The 22580-nt window shown below is 39.1% G+C and overlaps 1 protein-coding gene across 4 annotated transcripts in view; it reads left to right on the forward strand.

Moving 5' to 3' along the window:
- Positions 1-22580, forward strand: part of RBMS3 (RNA binding motif single stranded interacting protein 3) — a 721589-nt gene that overhangs the window by 213896 nt on the left and 485113 nt on the right. For all 4 annotated transcript variants that reach the window (XM_042806473.1, XM_042806470.1, XM_042806471.1 and 1 more), the window contains exon 4: positions 1329-1502. In XM_042806473.1, the coding sequence (XP_042662407.1) occupies positions 1329-1502 (174 nt within the window). The remainder of the gene's footprint in view (positions 1-1328; positions 1503-22580) is intronic.

Below are 22580 nucleotides of genomic sequence, written 5' to 3' on the forward strand. Positions count from 1 at the left end.
TGGGGTATGGATGGTCTTGGACTGTGTGAAACACCTTGCTCAGTGGTGACCCATATTGATATTTGGTTGATGCTACATATATCGTGTATAAAAGTTGTCTTTGAAGGGAGGGTGAAAATAAATGAAGCGTCGTTCTTGAATATAGCTTTTGAAATTGATAGTATCAGTTTACTAACAGGGATATTTATAAGCATTTGTAAGAAATATTATTTGTGTTCATTTTTCTCAAGCTTCCCCTGTATTACTGAGGTCACCGTGAATTTGAATGCTTTAAAAAGAATAGTTTCAGGTTTATGATAATTACAATCAGTTGGTGTAAATTTGATTGTGGTATTGAGAACACCTTTGCCAATAAAAAGAAAGCAAGCAGAACCCAAATGCAGAACAGAATATGGAGGAAAAAGTACATTTGCATGTCTTTGAAGACCAATCTAAATATCTGCTAAAAATGCATCCACTTCAAATGCATCTTTTACTTTTCTTGAAAATTGATTTTTTTTTTTCCCTGCCCTAATAAACCACCCCTAGCACTGCAATCATTTATTAGGAGTATTTTTTATAAAATGAGAACTAGAAGCAGAGAACTGCAGTTAAAGTAAAATGAGAGAAAGACAGAAAGAATGAAAGAGAATTTCATATCCATACTTTGGGTTACTTTCAGATGAAATTATTGAATTAACTTTAAAAACAAAATAATTTCAGATTTTCTTTTGTTGTGTTTTGTTGTTGTTGTGTTTTTTTTTTTTTTTTCCTTCTGCTTTTAAAGTAATTTTAAAATGTCCTGAAGTTTCGCAGTCTGTTTAGAAGGTTACATATTTGAAATGTTGGGGTTTTGTGACAACTTGGCTTTACCCAGCCACTGGATGGGATTTCAAGACTTATAGAAATATATCTAAACATTGGCCCCAAACTGCCATTTACTGTAAAATGGACATAGCTGATCAGGAGCTCAATAAATGTCAGTATTTAGTTCATTATAATAAATAAATATGGAAGTTTCAACTATTAATCTTGCATGATTGTACCCTCTACACATTTTTAGAACATCCCCTTATCTCTGTCACTTACCCATTGCCCATCTGATTTACATCCCAGCCTGAAGTCTAACTGTCAGCAGTCTTTCTTTGGGCATTACAACAACATAGCTGTTTCACCGATATCTTTGAAGGAATCATTTTTTTGCTCTTCTGAGTCCCTTACAGCAAACATTCAGGTTTGTTCCAGACCTTGTGGCAGTATGTATATGCACAGTGATGATATGTAGCTGCATTGTTTGTATTCTACCCTAAAAGCTATTTTTACGTTGCATTTCTTTCTTTTTTTGATAGTCCAGCTCCACAGTGAGAACGTACCAAAACAGTAAATCGAGAGTGACCATGAGCCCTGGCTTTAGCTCCCAGTGGAATAGCAGCCAACCTGCTTGGAATACATACACCTTTCCAAGAGCAAGCTTGCACTACCAGTCTCATGCTAGCTACACCTACTGTGCTGGACATCCTGCTGTAAGTAATTATAACCTTTTCTGCAGTTCCCTGGGTGAGCTGTGTGATTCCCCGGGAGGTGGAGGCGCTCGGGGGGCTGACAGTTTAGGACACTGCACTAGCACTCGTGTCCCAGGGCAGCTCCTGGGTACTAACCGTGGCTCGAGGAAATACGAGAATGAGTCGAAGGTGTAAGCGAATGCGAACGTTTCATGGCTCAGGAGAAATACACATATTTTTGTACATTTAGCAATCCTTCTCCTCGCATGAAATTACTGCTGTGTGCCTGGGATTCAGCGTCAGGGATGTGGGCTGGAAAGCAGTGTTATTGATGGCTTCTTTACTGTTTCTAGTGAGTCTGTTAGATGAATGAATTATTCTTTCTATTTCAGAGATTTAAAATTTTATGGATGAGTCAGGGAAGGGGAGGGCATTTCTTCTCATCATTAGACTTGTTCATATTCACTACTTTTTCATTAAAGTGATCAACAGTGAAAATGCAATCTTGTTGCTAAACAAAGACTACTGGGCTTCTAAAATTTGCATGAACTGGTGGCCCAAAAGAAAAGGGTGGGGCTCGCCATTGCTGTGTGTTTTGGTCTGACAACCCTGAAAGGGTCACAGCTGAAGGTTGATGGTGGGTTTTGTCATATTGGTGTAGCAGGCTGCTTACAGGAGAGCCCTTCCATTCAGTTTCTGATTTTGAGAGACTCCGAGAGTTAACGGGGGAAGACCTCATTAGTGTAAGCAATCTTCTCTTCTTCCCACTCTACGCTTTTTTGTTTTAATGTTTGGGTTTGAACTCAGCTTTCGATATTGTTAGAACTTCTTAAAGGACATTCTATCTTAACATCCTGTCATGTGTAAGTAATGAAGTTTAGCCATCCTACAGTGAATTCCAGTAGGAAAATAGGGGAAAGTGCAGCTTTTGCTACAGAGGGGAAATTGTGCTATGCAATCTTATTGCAAGCTCTTTGTGATTTGATTTAGATCTGCTATCTTACCTGCCAACAGACTTTTGGCCAGAAGTTTGGGTTAGGAATTGTCTCAAGCATTAACATGGTAATTGAAATAAAGGAGGAGAATAAATTTGTAAAATCTTATCTCTTTTCTGAGGTAGTGAGATCTCAGAATGAATTAAACATCTCTATGGATTCTGCCGTTTGCTCAATTCCATTATGGTGTCATTGAAAATGATAAAAACTGTTGTGAAAGAAAAAAAGGTATTTGGCATCACAAGGCCACAGATATTTTCCCTGTTTAGAATGATGGCTCAGAAGGAGTCCCTGCACAACTTAAATTAATTTAAACTGTGGCTATTCAAGTCATTAACTGCTCCTTAACTTTGATCATTTAGAATAAACATTGCCCTCTCTGTGAGTCAAGCTTTGACTCTACTAAGCAAAAGAGCATACAGGTAGAATGCTCTACTTCCAGTAAGATGGTTTAAAAACGAAGATGTTTTTGTATCCGTATGAATTAAATTGTCAGTCAAGGCATGGGAGTTTTTTTTTTTTAGCCTAATTCCACAGTTCCTCTTTCCTTTACTTAGACTAAAGCTGATGGTACCTCAACTAGAATTGCTTTACCCAGACAATATTTGTTTTCACTGAGCACCTTAATATGTAGTTGTTGGAAATGATACTTCAATCTCAAAGCCGATTTAGCCGCTTGCTGCTAAGTAGAGATTTCAGAATAGCCAGAGTTGCATGAACCTTTGTGCTGATGAGAAATGCCAACATCAAGTAGGTAGGTACAAGATAAATAACTAAATTTTTCAATTACTCCTGCCCTCAGCGTGCCTGGGTTCAACTGTTTAGAAAACTCGGCACATTTCTTGGCTCCTGCTCATCTGAGGAGCTCTGCTGCAGTGCTACTCAGCAGATAACTGGATTGATTTCCTAGACTGGCGCTCAGAAGCTGTAACAGGTTAGCTGCCATTGCAGTCCCTACCACCGCGATCCCGTACTTTTTCCGTACCTTCCCTACTTCTGCACGCCTTGAGGTGAGGCCGTAAGCGGGGCCCGGGCAAGGCACTCCAGCAAACTCAGCTCCTCCCTCCTGCAGCATCAGGTGAGGGTCAAGTTTTCCAAGAGAAAACAATGCCTTAATATTTGCTTGAATATCTGTTGCAGTGTATATGATAAAGTTAGGATTCGTCTGGTTCCTGTTTCTAACTTAGATTTGTTTAATCTGGGCTCCAACCAACGCTTCTATGGCAAAGACAACAATGAAAGCTGGATACGGAGCAGCTCCTTTATTCATGAATCTTCCCAGTGTGACACGCTCAACTGGATATCTACTCCACTTCAGAGGATTTTGCTTGCCCTCATCTGACACAGGTTCACCAGAACAAGCTGTAGGTTTTATTGCTGTATGAAGCTGTCTCTGCCAAACCTCACACATGGAATATGTCTAAAGATCGTTGTAGATTCCTGACGTTTTGGAGGCTAACAAACTTACGAGCGCTTTGCAAGTTCGAGGCAGAAAAATGTCAGGGACTTGGATCTGTCCTTGAAGGACTTAAAGATATTAGTCCCTGGAGAGAGAGCCAAGAGAAAAGCTTTGGATTTCTGTACTGTTTGGAGAAAATCTGAAGGAGACAAAAAAGATTCATGTTAATTGGGCCACATGTAACTAAAAAAAAAAATAAAATTCTCTGATTCATTTTTTTTTCTAAGTGAAGGAAAAAATATCATACAAAGTGCAGTGTTAAGAGACCCTTATGACTCTGGCTGGTCATGAGAGATATCTCTGAGCCAAAGGTGGGGGGGGTTATTTTATTTTATTTTATCTGAGAGCACACTGCATCTTCTCTTCTAGTGCTTCAATTGTTGATTACAAGAAGACTTTTCACCCCAGGAAAGAAAAAGAACAGGAAGTTTGTTTAAACAGAGTAATTTTTCAGCTTTTGGAGTTATCTAGTGGAAAAAAAATACTGCATATCATCACAGTCAACAGTGCAATGCAGTTTTTGAACAAACAAGACGACGCTAACTTCTAGCCATACTGGGAGGCAGGATACTCTGTAGGATATGTTTATATTAATATGAGTGATAATGTGGTAGATGGCCCTTACAAAAGTATATGATGACTTGTTTTTGATATTAGGGGCTAAAAATTCCCCTGGCATTCACATGCAGAGGCTTGTAGTCAAAGAAATTCAGCATGTAGTGCTCAGAAGAGGAGGAGACACCTAGCCATCTGACATGCATTTCTCTTGAACTTCCTTCACACAAAGAAGATAAAAAATAGTCAAAGTAATTCCAATTATTCCCACTAGGCAAAATAGGAATGGTCCTTTGAGCACTTTGACATCTGTGCAGGTTTCCTACCCATGCTTTTTGCAGTGTCTCAAAGACTCACGTAATTTCCCTTTCTCCACATTTACTGGAAGGATGATAGCATTTCAGCAGATCTTAGGAAGTCTTGTCCAGAGAATTAACTCTGATAAATGACAGCTCAGATTGTGCTGTAATTTTAAACAAGTACCTGTGTAAAACGGGCAAACAAACCACAGATTTCACCTGCTTTAGACCATTTCATTTGAAATTGTAAGGGAGTCTCTTACGTCTTTTTTGAATATTCATGTAGCAATCAGCTATCTGCCACGCTCACTTATGTAGAAGTCAGCCCTTCCTTATGAAGGAATTTGTCAATGTGATACTCTTTGATGAGGCACGCAGTACTGCTGCAGTCGGAGTTACCCTGTAGGGTTTGAAACCTTTATTGTTAGACCCACGGGACGACACATTTAGTTGCGTGTATTAATTTCTTCATGTGCATACATCTCTGTAGCATATGTGATGTCTTTACATTCTCTATCCAGATATGCAACCCAGCATATGTAAGACTTTCCGCTAGAATCTATTCTGCACTCTAACGGGATTTGGTCACGCTCCGCTAGATCAGTGACAGCCTTCAAAGCATGATTGGTTAAATCAGTAAAGTTATTATTTGGAGCTCTACAGATAATGTTTACAAGCTGTTACATCTGAGATGTCATATGTGGATCAGACAATCAGTTCGCTTAGCAGTACTCCTGTCCCCGTTCCAACAGTCTGTCCCCAGACTTCTTTCTGCTAACTTCTTTAAATGCGCGATTGCTTCTGAAATTATGCCGTTAGTGGGAATGTGCAAAGCAGAACTTAAAAAAAAAAAAAAACAGCGACGCAGGGCTCTGCGAGGCGCTACTGGCCTTCTTTCCCCCACTTCTCTGAGCCCTAGTAGGATCTCAAATCTTTAATCTCAGGAATCTTCAGACCCAGTAGAAGGAGCTATAGCTCCCTTTACACTTTCCCACTGACAATCCTTGGACAGAAAAGCAGAAAATAAGCAAGGCTGTCACCGTGGGCAACACTAATGGAAGATCCTACTCACTGTCAGCATGACTATGCAGAGTCCATCAGAAAAATTCCCGGTGGCAGGTCGGTAACCCCCACTGCCGCTGACGGAGCTGCAGGCCCGCAGTGTTGCACAGCCGCAGTGCTTTATGTAAAAGGACGGGTTTGATCGTTACCACACAAATTGGATTAAGATCGATACTGAGCTCTCAACGGCTGACTTTTTTTTTAACACCTCACTTTGTATACATTTATAAAATTGGAAAACCTGCCGTCTTTATGCGATTAGATAATACAATGTTTAGGGACCACCTGGGAATGCGAGAGACAGTTATTAATTTGTATGTGTGTATGTATATCTCTCTAATGGCTAAATTATTAGTTTGTGCATATATATTTATGCACACAGATCCAATTTTTGGCTGAAATCCTTGAAGGATGACATAGGAAGGTTTTCAATGCAGGGCTGCTCTCGGGTGTCAGTCCCTTGTCTTCTGATGTGATCCTGTCATCTGAAATGTAAACCTAGTTAGGGAACACATTCTTGTAAGTGTAATATCCTACTCAGAATTGGTTCTGTAGCACAGAAATAAGACTGACAGAAAGAATACAGTGATACATGCCAAATTCTTAAGATAGACTGTAAATGATGTGACCATACGCTATAATGCAAAGATTATGTTTTAAGAAGCAACTTTCCTTAAATTCAGGGAGTGTTCAATACATATCGTGTGGGTGTCCTATTCAAAATAGGCCGTTATTTCTCTAGAAATATCAGTAGAACAGATCAGCACTCCAATTTATTGTTTCTTTTTTTACCAAGTTCTTTCCAGTGAGTAATTGTGTTGCACCTCTTTTTCGAGAATGTGACAGTGCTAAGAGTTAAATGCTTATGCAGTATAATACCGTCCTCTATCATCACTACTTTCCGAGATTCCTGTTTAAACAGAAGCTGTCACTTTCTGATCTGGCTTGAGCCTCCTGCCTGATTCATTTTGTAGTGTCACGAACAGTGGATTGTGGATTCATGGAATAGAGCTGGTCTGATTAGAGACGAAGACACTTCCTTTTACACATGCACATCCTTATAATCAGTAATGATGGGAAAGGAAATAAATAGTACAGTAGGCATGAATTGGAAATGTCTCTCTAAGAACCTCAATTTCACTTGAAGTTCTGAAATCTTGTTTTTCTCTGTCCTTAGCATTAACCCTTTCTTGCCTTCAAGGGCCTTTTAGGTGAGAGTGATCCCTACTGTTCTGCAGTTGGTATTTCTTTGGTGCTACTGGCCACTGTCATAATAATAGCCACAGATAAAAAAAGTGGAAATGGATCCAAAGAATCATGCGCTGTTGAAGGACCACTGAGCAAAATGTCTGCTACATGACACTCTGGCCGCAGTCTTACAGTATATAAAGTGTAAGGGATGTATTTTGATCCTCTAAAGATGGTGATCACTTTACAGAGCACTGTCATAGCTCCAGATTTGGAAGCCCATTAGTTAATCTGGGGAAAGCTTAAGTGTGGGCTGGAGAGAGGTGGGAAAGAGAGTTCCAAACCAGGAGAAAAAAAAAAAAAAAAGTTTTATCACCAAAAGCTATTTTTTGTAATTTCTGATATGTTCCTTATGAAATACTGCAAGAAGTGAGGGAGCAAATGAAATAGGCAGTCATTAAAGTGAGAATGAACAGGATGACATCTCCGTTGCTGGGTGTCAGTTGTGGTACGAGAGAAAAGCTGTGCTGGGTAGGAGGAAAGTAAATGAAGAATGGTGGAGAAAGGAATATTTTTAATTGACAAGATGTCGTAGCTATCAGGTGCAATGTGTAGCTTAGTGATCAAGTGCAAATCCATATGCTAACTGCTGACATAAATTATTTATTCTGTTTATCTATTACCTCCATCTACAGGAACAGAGCCTCAAAAACATGAACTTATTAGGCCGCAAGCGTAAAACACATTTTCACTGTAGCTCAGCTTCTTTGGGGAAGAGAGGGTGGAAATTTCAAACCCCCAAACAAATATGTCTCTTAATTAACTTTTCTCACCATCTGTGCTTACTTATAGCTGAGGCAAGTGGTACCAGTGACTTGTGAGATTGCTTTCAATGCTGCCTCTTTAGGCCAGCTTTTCAAAGCAGCAATCACATGCAGTTAATTCCTATCAGATCAGCTTATCAGCTCGGTTCATTGTAGCGCTTTCATAATCATTCGTGTGTGACAGCCCATTAAAACTTGGCCAGGCTTTCAAAAAAAAAAAAAAAAAAAAATCAAAAAATTCACGGATGTGTTTTGTATTCAGCCTTTGAGGTATCCAGTGTATTTGTTTTGTGTATTAACCTTTGCAATTGAACTTCTGTGAAGGGTTGTAGGGACGTCACCAGTAATACAGGACTTTAACCAAAGTAGTTTACTGTATTTTACCTCAAAGCATAGTTTTATTTTAAAAAAATATATATGATGCTGTGATAATTGTGTTAAATGGCGTCTACGGCTCCGCTTGGCTCCTGTCAAGGTCCAGTGGTGGGGCTGCTGCCCGCCGGACCCGCTGGGGCGTGTGTGGGAGGCCACTGCCCCCGGGAGGTTCAGGTTGACCAAGTGAGATTTTCCTTTCTGGAGGAGTTTTGGTGGCTGGCAATTACAGCTTGAAGCCGATTGCCCTGGTCAGAAGCGGCAGGGCCTCTCAGGGTGGAGAGCACGAATAGCACGAAATGTTTCAACGGACCTGAAACAAATATTTTTTCAGAAAGTCTGGGGAGATGGGGAAGTTCCACCTAAATTTGAGTTTGGAGACGTTTGGTTTCAAAATTCTGATTTTTATGTGTGAATGTTGTTTTGATGCTATTTTTTCCTGTGTCCCACTACTCATTTACACATCACATATACTATGTCTTGTTATTGTTTCTCAACAGATTAATTAAAGAATGTTGTGGAATGATATTTGTTGACATCTTTTATAGATTTCTCTCTAGCTTGTATTTTAGGAGAAAAAATTCAAAATTTCCCCCAGAATTACAGGACAAAATATTTTTTTCTGAACTATTAATATTAACAAGATTGGAAAAAAAAAACCTTTATATGTAACTCTTGTGCACTTTCAATAAAAAAGATTTCTTTGTGGAAAATATAATTGAAATCTTTGAAATGACCAAAAAATACATGTAGATGTATATCCACAGTACTGGTAAAATATGTACTGCTGAAAAGTTTCTCACCACCTCCTAGTGCTACTAAGGTCAACTGTTTTGGAGATGGGAATGTTTTGTTTACAGACTCTATAGGAATTTTCTTGCTGATTGTACATTTTTATTCTCGTGTACTGAAGTGGTAGATACACACCATACCAAAGAAGGTATTTTTTGAATAGACTTGAAAAATACAAACCAGATGCTGCCTTTTTTTTTTATTATTTTTTTAAGAAAAGAAGAAAGTTCCCTAATTTTAGATTCTAAAATAGACTTGTAGGAGGCAGTAAATACAGATCTTGGTAAATGCCTATAATTTGCAGCCACAGATATATATCTACCTATACACATCTCTGCATGTATTTGTGTCTGCATTCATATATGTGTGTGTGTCTCTATGTATATACGTGCTTCAAATGCTTATTTTGGTTTTGGTTTTCTGCTTCAATTTAGCAAATAGGAGGTCCGTGGTTCTAATTTAGCTTCTCCATCTCATTTTCAGCGATCCAGACAGGTTGTCTTTAGGATTTGTTAGTCAAGGCGACGGGTTCCTCCAGGCTTCAGATAAAAACCTGGTATTAGGGCTCGGGAATAGATGCTACAAACTGCCAACCTGTCACATGTTTTGGAGACACCTGACACTTTTTGAAAGATTGATTATTTCAAAAGGCCAGCAACTGTGTTGCTCTCATTTTAAATAATTAACACACTCAGGAGACTTCCTGGTTGCACTGCAGCCCCCAGGGTGAAGAGTTTTGGACCAGTCTGAACAAATACTGCTTCAGATAATTTTGCTGGCGGAGTCTTTCTCTGCTCTCTTAATTTTAATTGGAGGTATTGATTTAATATAAACCCCCCCAATTTAGGGAAGGTTGATGAAGGGGATGAAATTTTTCCTTTTGCACTTAGACCTACCTCCTTGCCTTGTGGTTTTATTTATGCCAGTCTCGCAAATGGGATGATATTCAGCAGCACTGTCAACAGTGACCTCTGTTTACAAAGGGAGCTGGAAGAAATGCATGTCTGTGAGAAATACTGATCTGTCAAAATTTAAATGTTCTTTTGATGAAATTTCAGGGTTTTTACCCTTAACAAATTTCAGATGCTGCTTTACTGGAAACCCAAATGCTGACCAGAGCTCATTTGTCCCTTGCTGTTTCCTGGCATATGTTCCACCAGCAGTTTAGACACTTTGTTGGGAGCACATGATCTAAAAAATACCCAAATCCTAGAGTAATCTGCTAGGCAATCTGAATTTTTATCTTTGTCACCTTTATTGAAATGTTTGCTGTTGCTTTTATTAGCTGGGTTTCCTTTAAAAGAAAGACTTTGGGAGATAGTGTGATCTCTGTGTGTGTCTTTGGCCTGTTTTCCAGTCATTTGTCTACTTTTGGCCAGTTTCAAGATGAAGGTTACTGTGGGAGGACTTACTCTGTGTTGGGGAGACTGGAAGTGTGCTGTGTGGAAGATGTTCTCACAGGACCCATAAAGGAGGGAGCTGGACATTTTGAGAGGGGAAAGAGAAATCCACAAGAAACCACACTTTATTTTTTTCTGCTACTTAGGGAACGACTCATCACAGTGCTCTGTTGACTTTTTCCCGGCTAAGGGCTCTACTGATCTCAGAATTGTACCAACATACTGTAAAAGAAGGTTCCTGTCCCAAAGCAGGTAACTAGATGGGACAGAAAGTAGGAAGGGAAGCAGGGTCACAGGGAGGAGGGATGCTAACAAAGGTCATGCAGCTATTAAAGGAAAAGAATGGCAGTGGGCTTTAGTTTTCTTTAATTCTAAGTTGGTGCCTTATCTATGAAACCAGGCCGGTTTGCTGTATTTTTCCAAGTATATAACTAGGCAGTGTTTAATTTTGTTCTAAAACCTGTAACTATAAGGTGTTGGAGGTGTTTCCTGAAGACCAGACGTCTAGCTGAAAGCAGGTACCATTAGTTATGTTCTTTGCTTTTAACCAGCGTCTCTCCTCTGTGCTGTATCAGGTTCTCATTAAGGATGTTAAATACAGACATACGTGTTTTTGGGAAAGAGACACATGCTTCCTGCAGGGGCACCTCCCCACGAGGTGTCACTCATTTGTTTCTTTGCTTTTATTTTATTTGGGGGCTGTCGGTATTTTAGTCTAGTGTTCCATGGTGTTTCTCTTTACAGATACAAGATGAACTGCCTGGATTTTGCCAACCTTTAGGTTCCCCAAGGAGCAGAATATTTTCCATTTGGTCCATTCATGTGCAAATACCTATCTTCCTTGGGCATGCAGGCAGCTTCCAGGCAAGAGGAAAAATTTGAAAGGGCCTGGAAATACCGCAAAGATCTCTGCGGAGGTTCTCTACAGTATTGTCACCTTTTGTACTTTTTTCTCATCTTTCTAAGCCTTAGCCCTTTGGCACGGTCAGGTGCCAGGAGTCTCCTGGCACCAAAGGCAAATGCTCAGTTGAGGCTCTGTCCTTCTGCCCTGGTGACCTTTCCTTGGATGCCCGCGGCACGGCTCTGGTGATACCCGAGCCACTGCGGATCTCTCCGCCGAGCACTTGCGGGCAGTCAGAGCAAAACTCAGCCTTTATGTTCAGCATGGTCACAAACTCTCTACAGTTGGATTTGATGATCTTAAAGGCCTTTTCCAACCTAAATAAGTCCATGAAACAATGTGAAGGTTGTCTGGAGATCCAGGTTGCAGTCTCTTCCAGCATCTTCACTTCTGCTCTATGCTGGGTTCTACGACTGTGTCTCTGTGTGGTCTTGGAAAAGACACGTGGCATTATCTATCCCCACATCTTACTTTGTTTCTTCATTTGTATCACATAAATGAGAAAGTTTGCCCAAAACCACTTAGATGTGCAGCTGATTTTTTTGTTTTGTTTTGTTTTGTCAATGATTTAGTTTAAAATTAGACTCTTTTAAACTTCTAGAAAGCACTTCAATTCTTTCTTTGTTATCAGGGTACTCTTTCTTTGATTGAAACCTTCCCTTTCTTCAGAAGCTGCACTAGTAGAAATCCTTATATTGTATACAGCTGGATGAAAGGTTGGATTGAGTTGTTTTCCTACCAAACTATAAAGAGATTTTTTTTTTTTTTTAAATCTTTCTTTCCATTTGGCCGCTACTTAATATCTTTTGTCTGCTTAAGGAGGACAGGTGCAATTATTCACCTCTGAGGCCTGGGAAAGAAATTGTAATTCAGCATGGTCTCTTAGAAGCAAATGTAATTCACTGCCCCACATACAGTACATTATGCAGGTCAAATAGAATTGTGAAAGCTGTAGCATCGTCAAGGAGAGCACACGATGAACAGTGCTTGGTACCAAATCAGGCTGTTTATCTTAATACTTTATTTAGGACTAGAAACGTAGAAGAATTAATTACAGATCGAAGCTTGATAGAATCATCTTTTCTGTTTTTTAAGGACAAAATCTCTTGGTACTGATATATGAGGAAAAGGATGTGTGAAGGTTCTCCAACTAGTTCATTGGGGTGTAGATTTTAAAGTGCCGGTAGTAGATCTGTCATTATTCAGATAACTTACTCTTTTTTTTTTACTTTTTTTTTTTTCCCCTTTATTTAAAATTTTTTTACTGTGATGAAAATGGGAGCCAAGACTTCAAAAATGTAACACAGAATTTTTTTCTGAAGAGAGGAAGTTCTCACCCTTTCCTTAAAGAGCAGCCCTGCCCATCACTGAGTTAAGATATTCTGTCTGACTGCATAGAGGTTTCAGCCAAGAGTGAATATACTGAATAGATATTTAATAGATTAATGATGGAAGAGATCTATTTACAGAACAAAATTCTGCACGGGGTAAACTAACAGAGTTCCTAGCAGTGGTCACTTACAACTGCAGAGCAGTTGTGTTCCATCATAGTTGTTGCTTGAGAATTATACAAAATTAACAGATCTAATTTAAAGATATTTAGTTTGTGTTTCACGACCTTTTTTCTCACCTGTGGGGAAAATAAGTCAGGTTCCTGTTTGTGTGTATTGTGGCTAAATCTTTGCATTACAGTCCCAATTTTTACTTGCTGATAAGTTTATGACACTTGCACTTTTCCGGGAGAAACCCCTCAGGTCTGGTCTAATCCTAAAGGCAAGTTGCCACAGAATTTTGAAGAGAGTCCTTTTTTCTGCTTCGTAAGCACAGAAGTCAGATGCACATTTCTCACCTTTGCTGAAATAAATAATTTAATAATAAAATCTTTTCCTTCACCTAAATACAAGACAGTGGTTTATAGAATAGATACCAGTCTTTTCAGGCAGTTAAACGTTCATGCTTTTTTATTTCTCCCCTCCTACACATGATCAGTTAGTTCAGGAGCGGAGACATAAACTTGGTGCTTTCCAGTAGAGGGTGTCTGAAGCAGATGTTTGGTCAGTTTGATTTTTCTGAAATGCAAAATGGAGTTTTGTCTTTTTTGTCCTCTTTTCTTGCACCGGAGGAGTTAATTTGAGGTAAAAAGGGTAATATAAAGAGGACAGAGCATTCGATTTGTTGTTTTTACAGCCAAATATCATACAATAGGCAAACTGAATATGGAAACTATATCTGCTTATGGTAAGACGTATAATTTGCTTCAGAGAAAATACAGACTTCTGTGCAGATCTAAAAAATGCTCAGAGTCTGGGAATAAACAGCTGTGCTGCTGTTCCAGGACTGAGTGTACTACATGACAATCACTTTGTTTCTCTTGAAATGTTAGTGAAGTAGAAAAAAAAAAAAATCACATAGCATTAATAAAAGAAAGCCAAGCATGTTAGTGCTTTTGTGAAGGCTAAGTTGCACAGCCTCATGAATAACTGTTTTTTAAAGGGCAACCAGGATTGAAATCTTGTTAACTGACTAAAAATAAATTAATTGATTTGAAGGACTACATCTAATTTTGGTATTTTATTCTAAGATGTTCTCTGTGAACAAACACGTTTTTCTAGTCTTGTTAACACCATTAGGTGTGTTTGCATGGGTGGTGGTCTCTCTGGGTAAAGTAACTTGCATGGTTAAAAATATTTTGCCTTATTTAATAAAAAAAAAGGGAGGGGGAGAGGGAAGATTTTTTTCCTCTCAAAAAGGAATTACAAACTCACATAGAAGGAAAAGTGCCAATTAAATTATGTTTTGGGGGAAACAGTTAAACTGTCTATTAATAACATGTCAAATAAAAAGGATGGGAAAAAACTCAAATATTTCTTTCAGCAAAAGTGGACTTATTGTTGCCTGTTACATTCTTAAGGAATTTTGGTTTTACCATATTTAAGTTAGTCCTGAAAAACCCAACACCCTACCTTCCACCCTCAAAAAACCTCAGCAAAAAACCAGATCCAACAAAGGTGTCCTTCCCAGTCAATGAATGCTTTTTAAGCTGACCTTACATGATTTTAAAAGTCATATGTCTGGAGGAATAAGAACATCTAATTTCCTACACCCAAAGTGAACATACTTCATTCTGATTTAAACTGAAGCGAATCAAATGTCATTCAAAAGCAGATGTAAATAAGGCTAGCAATCAGAAAGGGTGAGTTACTGGTCCAAACAGGGAGCTGAAGGAGAAACTTAAGCATCGTCCTGCACGAATTACAAAGCTGGAAAGAGAAGCCTTTCTCTCGCTTTGAACAACACTTGAATTTCGTGAGGAAGGGAAGGTTTCTCCAACAAAGTGCACACTAAAATGATGTCCAGTGATGGCTGTGCTGTCAGCAGATCTGCAGCTGCATATAAGACTCCTTGCTGATATATTGGACATTAATAATGCAGCTTCTAGTCCGAGGAGGTGATGGGCTGCATTACTGCACAAAATGTCTCCCACAGATACTTCACTTTTGCTTTTCTCTCTGGAAAAAACCCCAAAGGATACACTTGCTCTTTCTGTGTAGAGAATACAACTGGCCAAGCTCTGAGTGACCCAGCGGTGATGAAGTCCCATTGGCCTCCGCCAAGACATGCTTGTTCGTATTCACTGATGGGCTGATGAGCAAAAGTAGCCAAAGGGTGTTTGACTCCAGCACGGACTTCTTTGTCATGAACTTAAGTCTTTATTATTGTATCGATACACTCACACAAGCCTGGTTCCTGTGATTCTAAGAAGAGGCAAATTGACTCTCTGAGTTTTGTCCTGACCGTGTTGCTTTGATCATGTATATGTGCTGGTTTGTTCTGTCCCATTCTGGCTTTTCATGAGAGCACAGGAGAAAGGAAAATACCTTTTTTACATGAGGCAAAGAGGTGGGCTTTTTTTTTTGTTTGCTTGTTTGATTTTTTTTTTTTTTTTTTCCCACTCTTTTCCTTCCTACGTTTTGTTCTTTCACCAGTGATGTGAATCCCCCACTTACCTGTGGGGATTTTAAGAAAATAATCTTTTAATGTGGAAGTGTTTATGTTCTCATTAAGGGGTGAACATAATATTGATTTCCTCTACCCTTACCCAAAATCTAATTGCAAACTGTAGTGGCTGGAGATAAGTCTGCTTACCAGGTTTAATGATGTTTTACTAGTTTAATTAGGCTTTGGGTTTAAGGTGTTTCATGAGAAGAAAAGGGCTTCTCAATAGTTGGATTAAAAAGGCAGGGAGAAACAACAGCCGTAAGGGCACTTTCCCATGTACTTGAGCATGATTAAATGTAGCAGGGGGTTCTTCCTTCACCGAGTAAATTACCTTTGTCCCACGTGTATATTGATATAAACTTTAAACATTTGGCTTTGCAATATATCTCAAGCTGCTTCTCTCGCTGCTGAGGGTCAAGAGGGAAATTCATGAATGCTGACAGGAAATCTCTTTCTAAGTATAAGGAATAGGTGTCCAGTTTCTCAGATAAACAGAAGATTAAAATTGTGAAATTCTTTGTGTGTTTGCTTTTAAACAATGCACATGGCAAATGAAGGAACCTTTTCACCAGATGTATATTAGTGATTCAGATGACGCGTATATTTCTCCAGTGTCATACATACAAAATCCCTTGAAAAATCTGTCTCTCTGTACAGATTATTTCAGCCTGGTACAGCGATTCAGAAAAAAATGTTGGTTTGGGTTATTTGTTATTATTTTAGAAACCAAAAGATCTGAGCATTCAAGAAACTACCTGACATTGCCAGATGCTACTGAAGTGATAGTCGCATCAGGGTGCCACAGGGTTTTAATAGGAAGAGTGTGCATTTCTTTTACAGTGTAGGAAATGGAGAGCAGTTCATAAATTTGTTAATTTTCTCTCCTACTCTCCCATCTCTATCCATCTTAAAATATTTTTCTTCTCTGTAGCTTATGACAGATTTAAGACCAAAGTTGAAACATAAGGCATAAATAAGTGAATACACGATCTTTTTAATCCAAATATAATTCATTAAAATCTGTTCAAAATCTTGTCTAATACAGTAACCTATATTTTAAAATTCTTCAAATCTTATCCCTTGTATCTGGAATCACGTTAAATCATTTGGGACTGCTATATGTTGGATATGTATTAAATAGAGTATCAATATATTTATATTTTTACATTTTAATTTACTAATATTGAACCAAATACAAAGTTTCCTTGAAGTTTAATATTAAGACTGCAAAAACTCGCGATGTGCTTTTCAGTCAAGATGAAGACGTTTTCTTGGATCCTGTTTTTATAACAGCATGACTAGAAGTTAAAACAAAAATAAAATGGTTTGAACCAGGGTGCGTAAATTTATAGGTACTAAAATGAGACTAAACCAACTGGAACACAACACTTGTGGATGTATTCACTCAGTCTACGTCTTGGTCACTGTGCTTCCCGTGGGCTTATTCCTTCTGAATTTGGGGTACACAGTCTTTGCTATGGAGGCAAGAGCAAGGGGGGATTCAGACCCACGAAGCTGTGCCCTCTAGGGGCAATTCACCCCCCAGAAGTCAGCAACTACCGGGAAATCTTGCCAGGGCTCTCATGCCACCACAAGTCTACACTGGCTCCCGAAATATCTTAAATGACATTTGCTCAAAAGCAAGATTTTAATCTCAGTTTCTAGAAGTACTTCAATGAATGCCCTTGTTCATTAGCGACATACTAGTCTTAAACATCTGTTCCATTTTAGCCACTCTTTAAGCATGCTATTTCTAGCTCTTGCTCTGAATACACTATTTAATAATGATGGTGAGCAGAATAACTTTAGCCATATCGCTAATAGTCATCTTAACCGACCTATTGTGCAGCTGAACAGATCAAGTTAATGCAGGAGGTGGAGGGGTTTGGAAGCAGTTTCATAAAAATATAAGACCATTCACTTCTACATTGATTCAGCTTTGAAAAAAGTAAATTGCTGATCTGAACAGAAATATATGCCAGTGAGAATAAATATTGGCCTCAATGAGAGTTATTTTGCTGGAGAAAGGGATCTGATATTCAGGAGATTCTTTAGCTGTGCTAGTTGTTGAGTATTGCTTATTCAGGCAGTAGAATTGTTGGGCTGCAGCAGGGAAAGTTTATTAGCCTTGCCTTGGGCATCAAACTATTAGATTTCATGTAATTTCAGCAGGTTTATAGGAAATATTTTACACCTCCATGAGTAAATGTGAAATTTCGGGCATTGGGAAACTATATGGGTATTGTATTTTTATACCATTTTCAAAATAGTGCTTGGTTCTTTGAGACCATATTGTTTTTATTACAATAAGCATTATTTGTCCCTCTGTACTGTTGGTGCTCACTTTCTTTTTTAAGGAGAATGTAAGAATGAGTGCTGATATAAGGTACTGCATAACTTTGTTTAAAAAGAAAGAGGGGGAGGATGGTGGGGAGCTGCCTCAGACAGATGAAAAATGCCCAGTGTGTCGAGGAAAATACATTCCCCGGTGCCATTTCATGCTCCGCAGGGGTCTGTTTTCTTGAGTCCGGTGCAAATGCATACTCTCAAGAAAGCCATTTTCTGCTTAATGTGGAAAAGAATAATAAAGCAATTTTTTATTCCACTTTTATGCAATCTTGTCAGGAAAGAGAGGTGGATGAAGAATTATAATCTTCAGAGATGACATCAAGACTCCCTAAACACAAACCTTATCAACCCCAGTCTGTAATCATGTCAAATTTCACAAATTAAGCAAGACTGGATTCTGCTTTGGACGCCTCCAGGGAAAACCCATGATACAACAGGAACTAGCATGCACACTTCCTAAAGCAGAGCTCTTTTTTCCTCTGAGTGAGGAGCGATGAGATGAATATGGAGCAAATATGCAAGCCCTCCCTTCCGTTCCCTGGAAGAGGTTCTCCACCTCCCCTCTCACCACCCCAAAATTAAAATTTGCTCTGACCTATTTTCATATTTGGTAGGCCTTGTGCTGCGTGCCGGAGAGCAGGCACAGAGCAGCACGGAGAGTTCATGCCCCAGCCCACAGAGAGGGGGAACGCGATGCACGGACGAGCTGAGGCAGGAGAATTGATCTCCTCAATATCCCGCTGGCAAACACGTCGCGTTCAGCTCCTAAAGGAGTCTGAGCAAAAGTTCCCTGTGCCATTTGAAATGTCGTAGGGGGTTATCCTTCCTTGCCCTGCAGCTCCTGCTCTGGGGGACCACAGGTCTCCCGCAGGTGTTGGGTGATACCTGCCAGGCCTCTGTGGTCGCCGGGGGTTCTCTAGGGCATCTCCAAGGGCGCTAGGCAGCTATAATTAGGCAACCTAATCGAGCCCTTAGTTCCTAGGACTGCTTTGCCAAATCTCTGATTTTAGCTGTCAGTGATGCCATAAGTGGTCATTTCAGATGCTGCAGAAAATGAGAATTTGTCACCATATGACCCACCAGATCTGCCAACCCGAATTAAGTGCTCGGCAAACCATGAAAAATTCAAGGGACAGCACCTGTAAATGGGAGTGTACGCCCAAAAAGGAACTTATTTTTGGCTAGACACTTTGCTTCCATTGGATTTTATGCATCAGAGGGGAGAATGCTGTGCGGTAGTAACAGCAAATGAACCCAAGGAGAAAAAAAACAATAAGCCTTCCTGAGATTAATTAATGTAGATATTAACACCATTGAATGTTTTGATGTATCCTTAAAAGACTCCAAATCTCATAAAATGAAATCGTACAAAGCATTTGCTTTCATTATAGGTCAATTTAAGCCTAAATGTTTGGAGAAAAACGTTCTTCATCGTGGTAGTATTTTATTAAATAAAGTCTATAAATAAAATCGTAACATAGCAATAATTTTTTTCTGGAGTACTGCATGATAATTAACTTTCTAGGATGGGTGGGGAGAGAGGTAGTAACACTATTCATTTTAACAAGCTGCCTTGATAATACTCTGCTGCATTACTTCCAGAATGCATAAGTAGTAATGTTTGGAATGGTTCTGAATGCAATTAGGAAAGTCACCTTTCATTTCTGTATCTACTTTTAAATGATATGAATATAAAAATAACAGTATTCCTGCAATTGGTAAAGGAGACACATGCGTAGTCTCTAGAGAATGCCATCTATGAGAATGCTCCCACAGCAAATCCTCACGCTCTTCCTATTGATGCAACAGTTAAAATATTTTCATGTTATATTCCGTCCCCATATGGTTTTCTTTAGTGTTGTTTTCTCAGTTGATGGAGGGAAATTCCCTAGACACATTTTACATAATTACTTGTATGGTTGCTGTTGCTTACATTTGTTCTGTCAATTGTGGATAGTTCTTATTTCCAACTATTTTGTTAGAAATGTTCAGAATGCTTAAAAATGCTGGAATAAAGTATATTTAACACAACCACCCACTTGCAGAGCTCTACGAAGCTGGAATTCATCCCTCAACTCTTCTCTCGGCACCCAGCTCTGTCTCATGGCAATACCTTTGCTGTTTTATTTTGCTTACTTTAACACTTCTTTGAGTTTATTTTTGTTAATTTTTATAAATTATTTTGGTAGTTTTGAAAGATGCTTTTTCACCACTGTTTTTATTTTCAAAGTGCTTTTGCCCCCTTTGATGAGGCAGTGCAGGCTGTTGAAAGAAGCCCAGGCTCTAGAGCCAGGAATTGTAAGGTTCCCCCAGACTTTGATTGGCAATGATTTTCAGATTAATTAATAAAAGGATTCTGTAGCATCCTACAAGTACTGGCAGCTATCCTCCATATTTCAGTGGGGGACCTTTTCATTTATAGCTTTGGAGAGCTGCTGTACAGTGAAATTAGATGAGGAGCAATACTGGGATTGGCACTTACGTTTCTTACTACCTACCACCTCACTAAATGTACCAGAAGGTTTTACTCACTTACTCACCTTTTTTTTTTTTTTTTTTTTTTCCCATGGCATTTTCCCCCATAGCAGAATGATGTTGCCATTAGCCATCCTGATGTTTTGAAACTATTATCAGTTCTGAGACAGCATTAAACCTCTGTGCACAGAGACGATTGCCTGAGGTAGGGATGAAGGTGGACTCCCCACATGGATCTCCCTGCAGCATCTGGGGTATTTTTTCCCCAAAATGTTTGATCTTTCACTTTGAAAGTTGAAGTACAAAGTCAAATGAAATCTGAGCTGGTCAAGTAAAGTATTTTTTCAGTAGACTTGCAGAAGCCTCCACAAATTGGATCTATGATTTAGAGAAGTTACATAGGTTTTAGGTTTTGCTTGTTTGGTTGTTTTTTTTGTTTTTTTAATTCCAAAAGAGTGTGCTGTTGGACACATTAGAGTTGACATGAGGGTGAACGTTTCTGAAGCATATGCTCTGCAAAGACCTGTTCAATACATTAATCTTTAAAACCCCAAGTATCCTGTCTTGTAATAAAATAAGATGACAAATCTCATAAGGCAAGTTGTATTTGGGCTTTCTTCATTTACTGAAAGACGACTTGGGAAAAACTACGTGAAAGTCAAACCAAAAGCAATAGATTGTGCCTGTAAGAAATCATAAAGTTCATTATGTACACAACGATGTGTCAAAGGAGGAGAGCTGAATTTTTAGTAGCACTGGATGAAAATTAAAATAATCCTGTGTAAGTAATATGTTGCAAAGTGATAGTTCAGTATGTTTGAAACTCATTTGAATTCAGCACTGATGATAAGTGAGATCTTAACAGAATATTTTAGAATGCCTTTTCAAGTCTGTAATCTGTAGGACAGAAAGGTTTTTATTTGATACCTGCATAAAACAAACAAAAAAAGTTTTTATCTTTCTTTCTGTAGGATGAATTTGCAATACTTGTCCAGTTTTATGTGTTCCCATAATAACCCTTCACTGGGGAAATAGTCTGTCAATTATTCCTGTTTTTCATTTCAGATTTTTACATTCTGCTTTTAACACAAAGAAGGTGAGAAGTAAAACTAATTTCCCAAGTGATTTTGTTTTTCTTCATAATGAGAAATGTAATTTGTAGTGTTTCAGACGATGTAAAAATCAGCTACAGATTTAAATGGCAGATTTCCACTTTCCATTAATATGCCAGTTCATGTCAGCAGAGTCGCCTTTCCCTGCGTCTGTGCCCATCCTGCCACCAGTCAGATAAGCAGGAGATGCTGTACTTGGGAGGGATGTGGGGTTGTTTGGTTTGGGTTTGTTTTTTTTTAAACTATATATAATGACCCATTAGTAATTAGTAATTTATCAGGATTCATTTTAGGGTACAGAAGGAGTACTTTCTATTTGTGCTCTATTTGCTATAAACAAATACCAAGCTGAGAACGCTACATAAGCCAGACGCAAGCAGAACTGTAGTTTCAGATCTAAATAAGCATAGAAAGGGAATAGCCCTGAGAATTTGATGATGAGTCCTAATCTGATGCCACAGGAAATTTAGGGTATTTCTAAAGGCTTCTGACAATAGATTACCATCCTAAAAAAAGCAAGTTATCTGCCTGAATATATCTATTAGACACAGGCCACTGAAAAATGAGGAATATTTATTTGGTGAAGGAGACTTCAGCGGGGTAACTTTAGTTCTGCCTGCTGTTCACTAGTCATGTCGTGACGGAGTAACAATTTTACCTCTTATTTTTTTATCTCTCTTCACCAGTGGCAACGCTGGTGACGAAGATGTGGCATGGGAGTGGGGCGAGCTCGCGGTGCCGGGCACTGCGGAGCTCGCGGCTGAGGCGCTTTCTGAGCCAGAGGTGCTGGTTTTGTTTTTTTTTTTTTTTTTTTTTTTTTAACTACCACTGTTTTCGGAGGCATTGCAGTAATTCTAAGAAAAGATGGGAAGAACAATTGTTCTCAAGGATCTTTATGGAGAGTTGCTCCCTTAGGCAGTTCCTGTGAAGGACAGCCTGAGGGAAACACGTATTTTTGACAATGTAATGCATGGTTAGTGGGGACCGAGATTAAAATTGCAAGTAGGAGCTGACTTACTGGTACAAAATGAGAAAGAATGCATAATCGTTGCATACGAGAGTGAGGGTCTCCTAAGAAGGATAGATTGCGGTTGTTTCTGGTGGAAATTAAATGAGTCACTTGCCTGTATGGAGATGCCTCTCTTTCCTGTAGTGTTTGAAGCAGAAGAGACACTGTCCCAAGCAGTCAGGGGACATTAGTTGTACCCAAACTGAAGTCAAGCTGCTCAGGGGCTGAAGGGCTGGGAACTGACTAGCTAGGAAGGACTCGAGCGCCTGCTGAGGTTTCACGTAGGCTGCTGCCAGCTAGCTTGGTAC

Source organism: Tyto alba, unplaced genomic scaffold (genome assembly GCF_018691265.1).
Source record: "Tyto alba isolate M040663 unplaced genomic scaffold, T.alba_DEE_v4.0 Super-Scaffold_46, whole genome shotgun sequence".
Classification (NCBI taxonomy): Eukaryota; Metazoa; Chordata; class Aves; order Strigiformes; family Tytonidae; genus Tyto; species Tyto alba.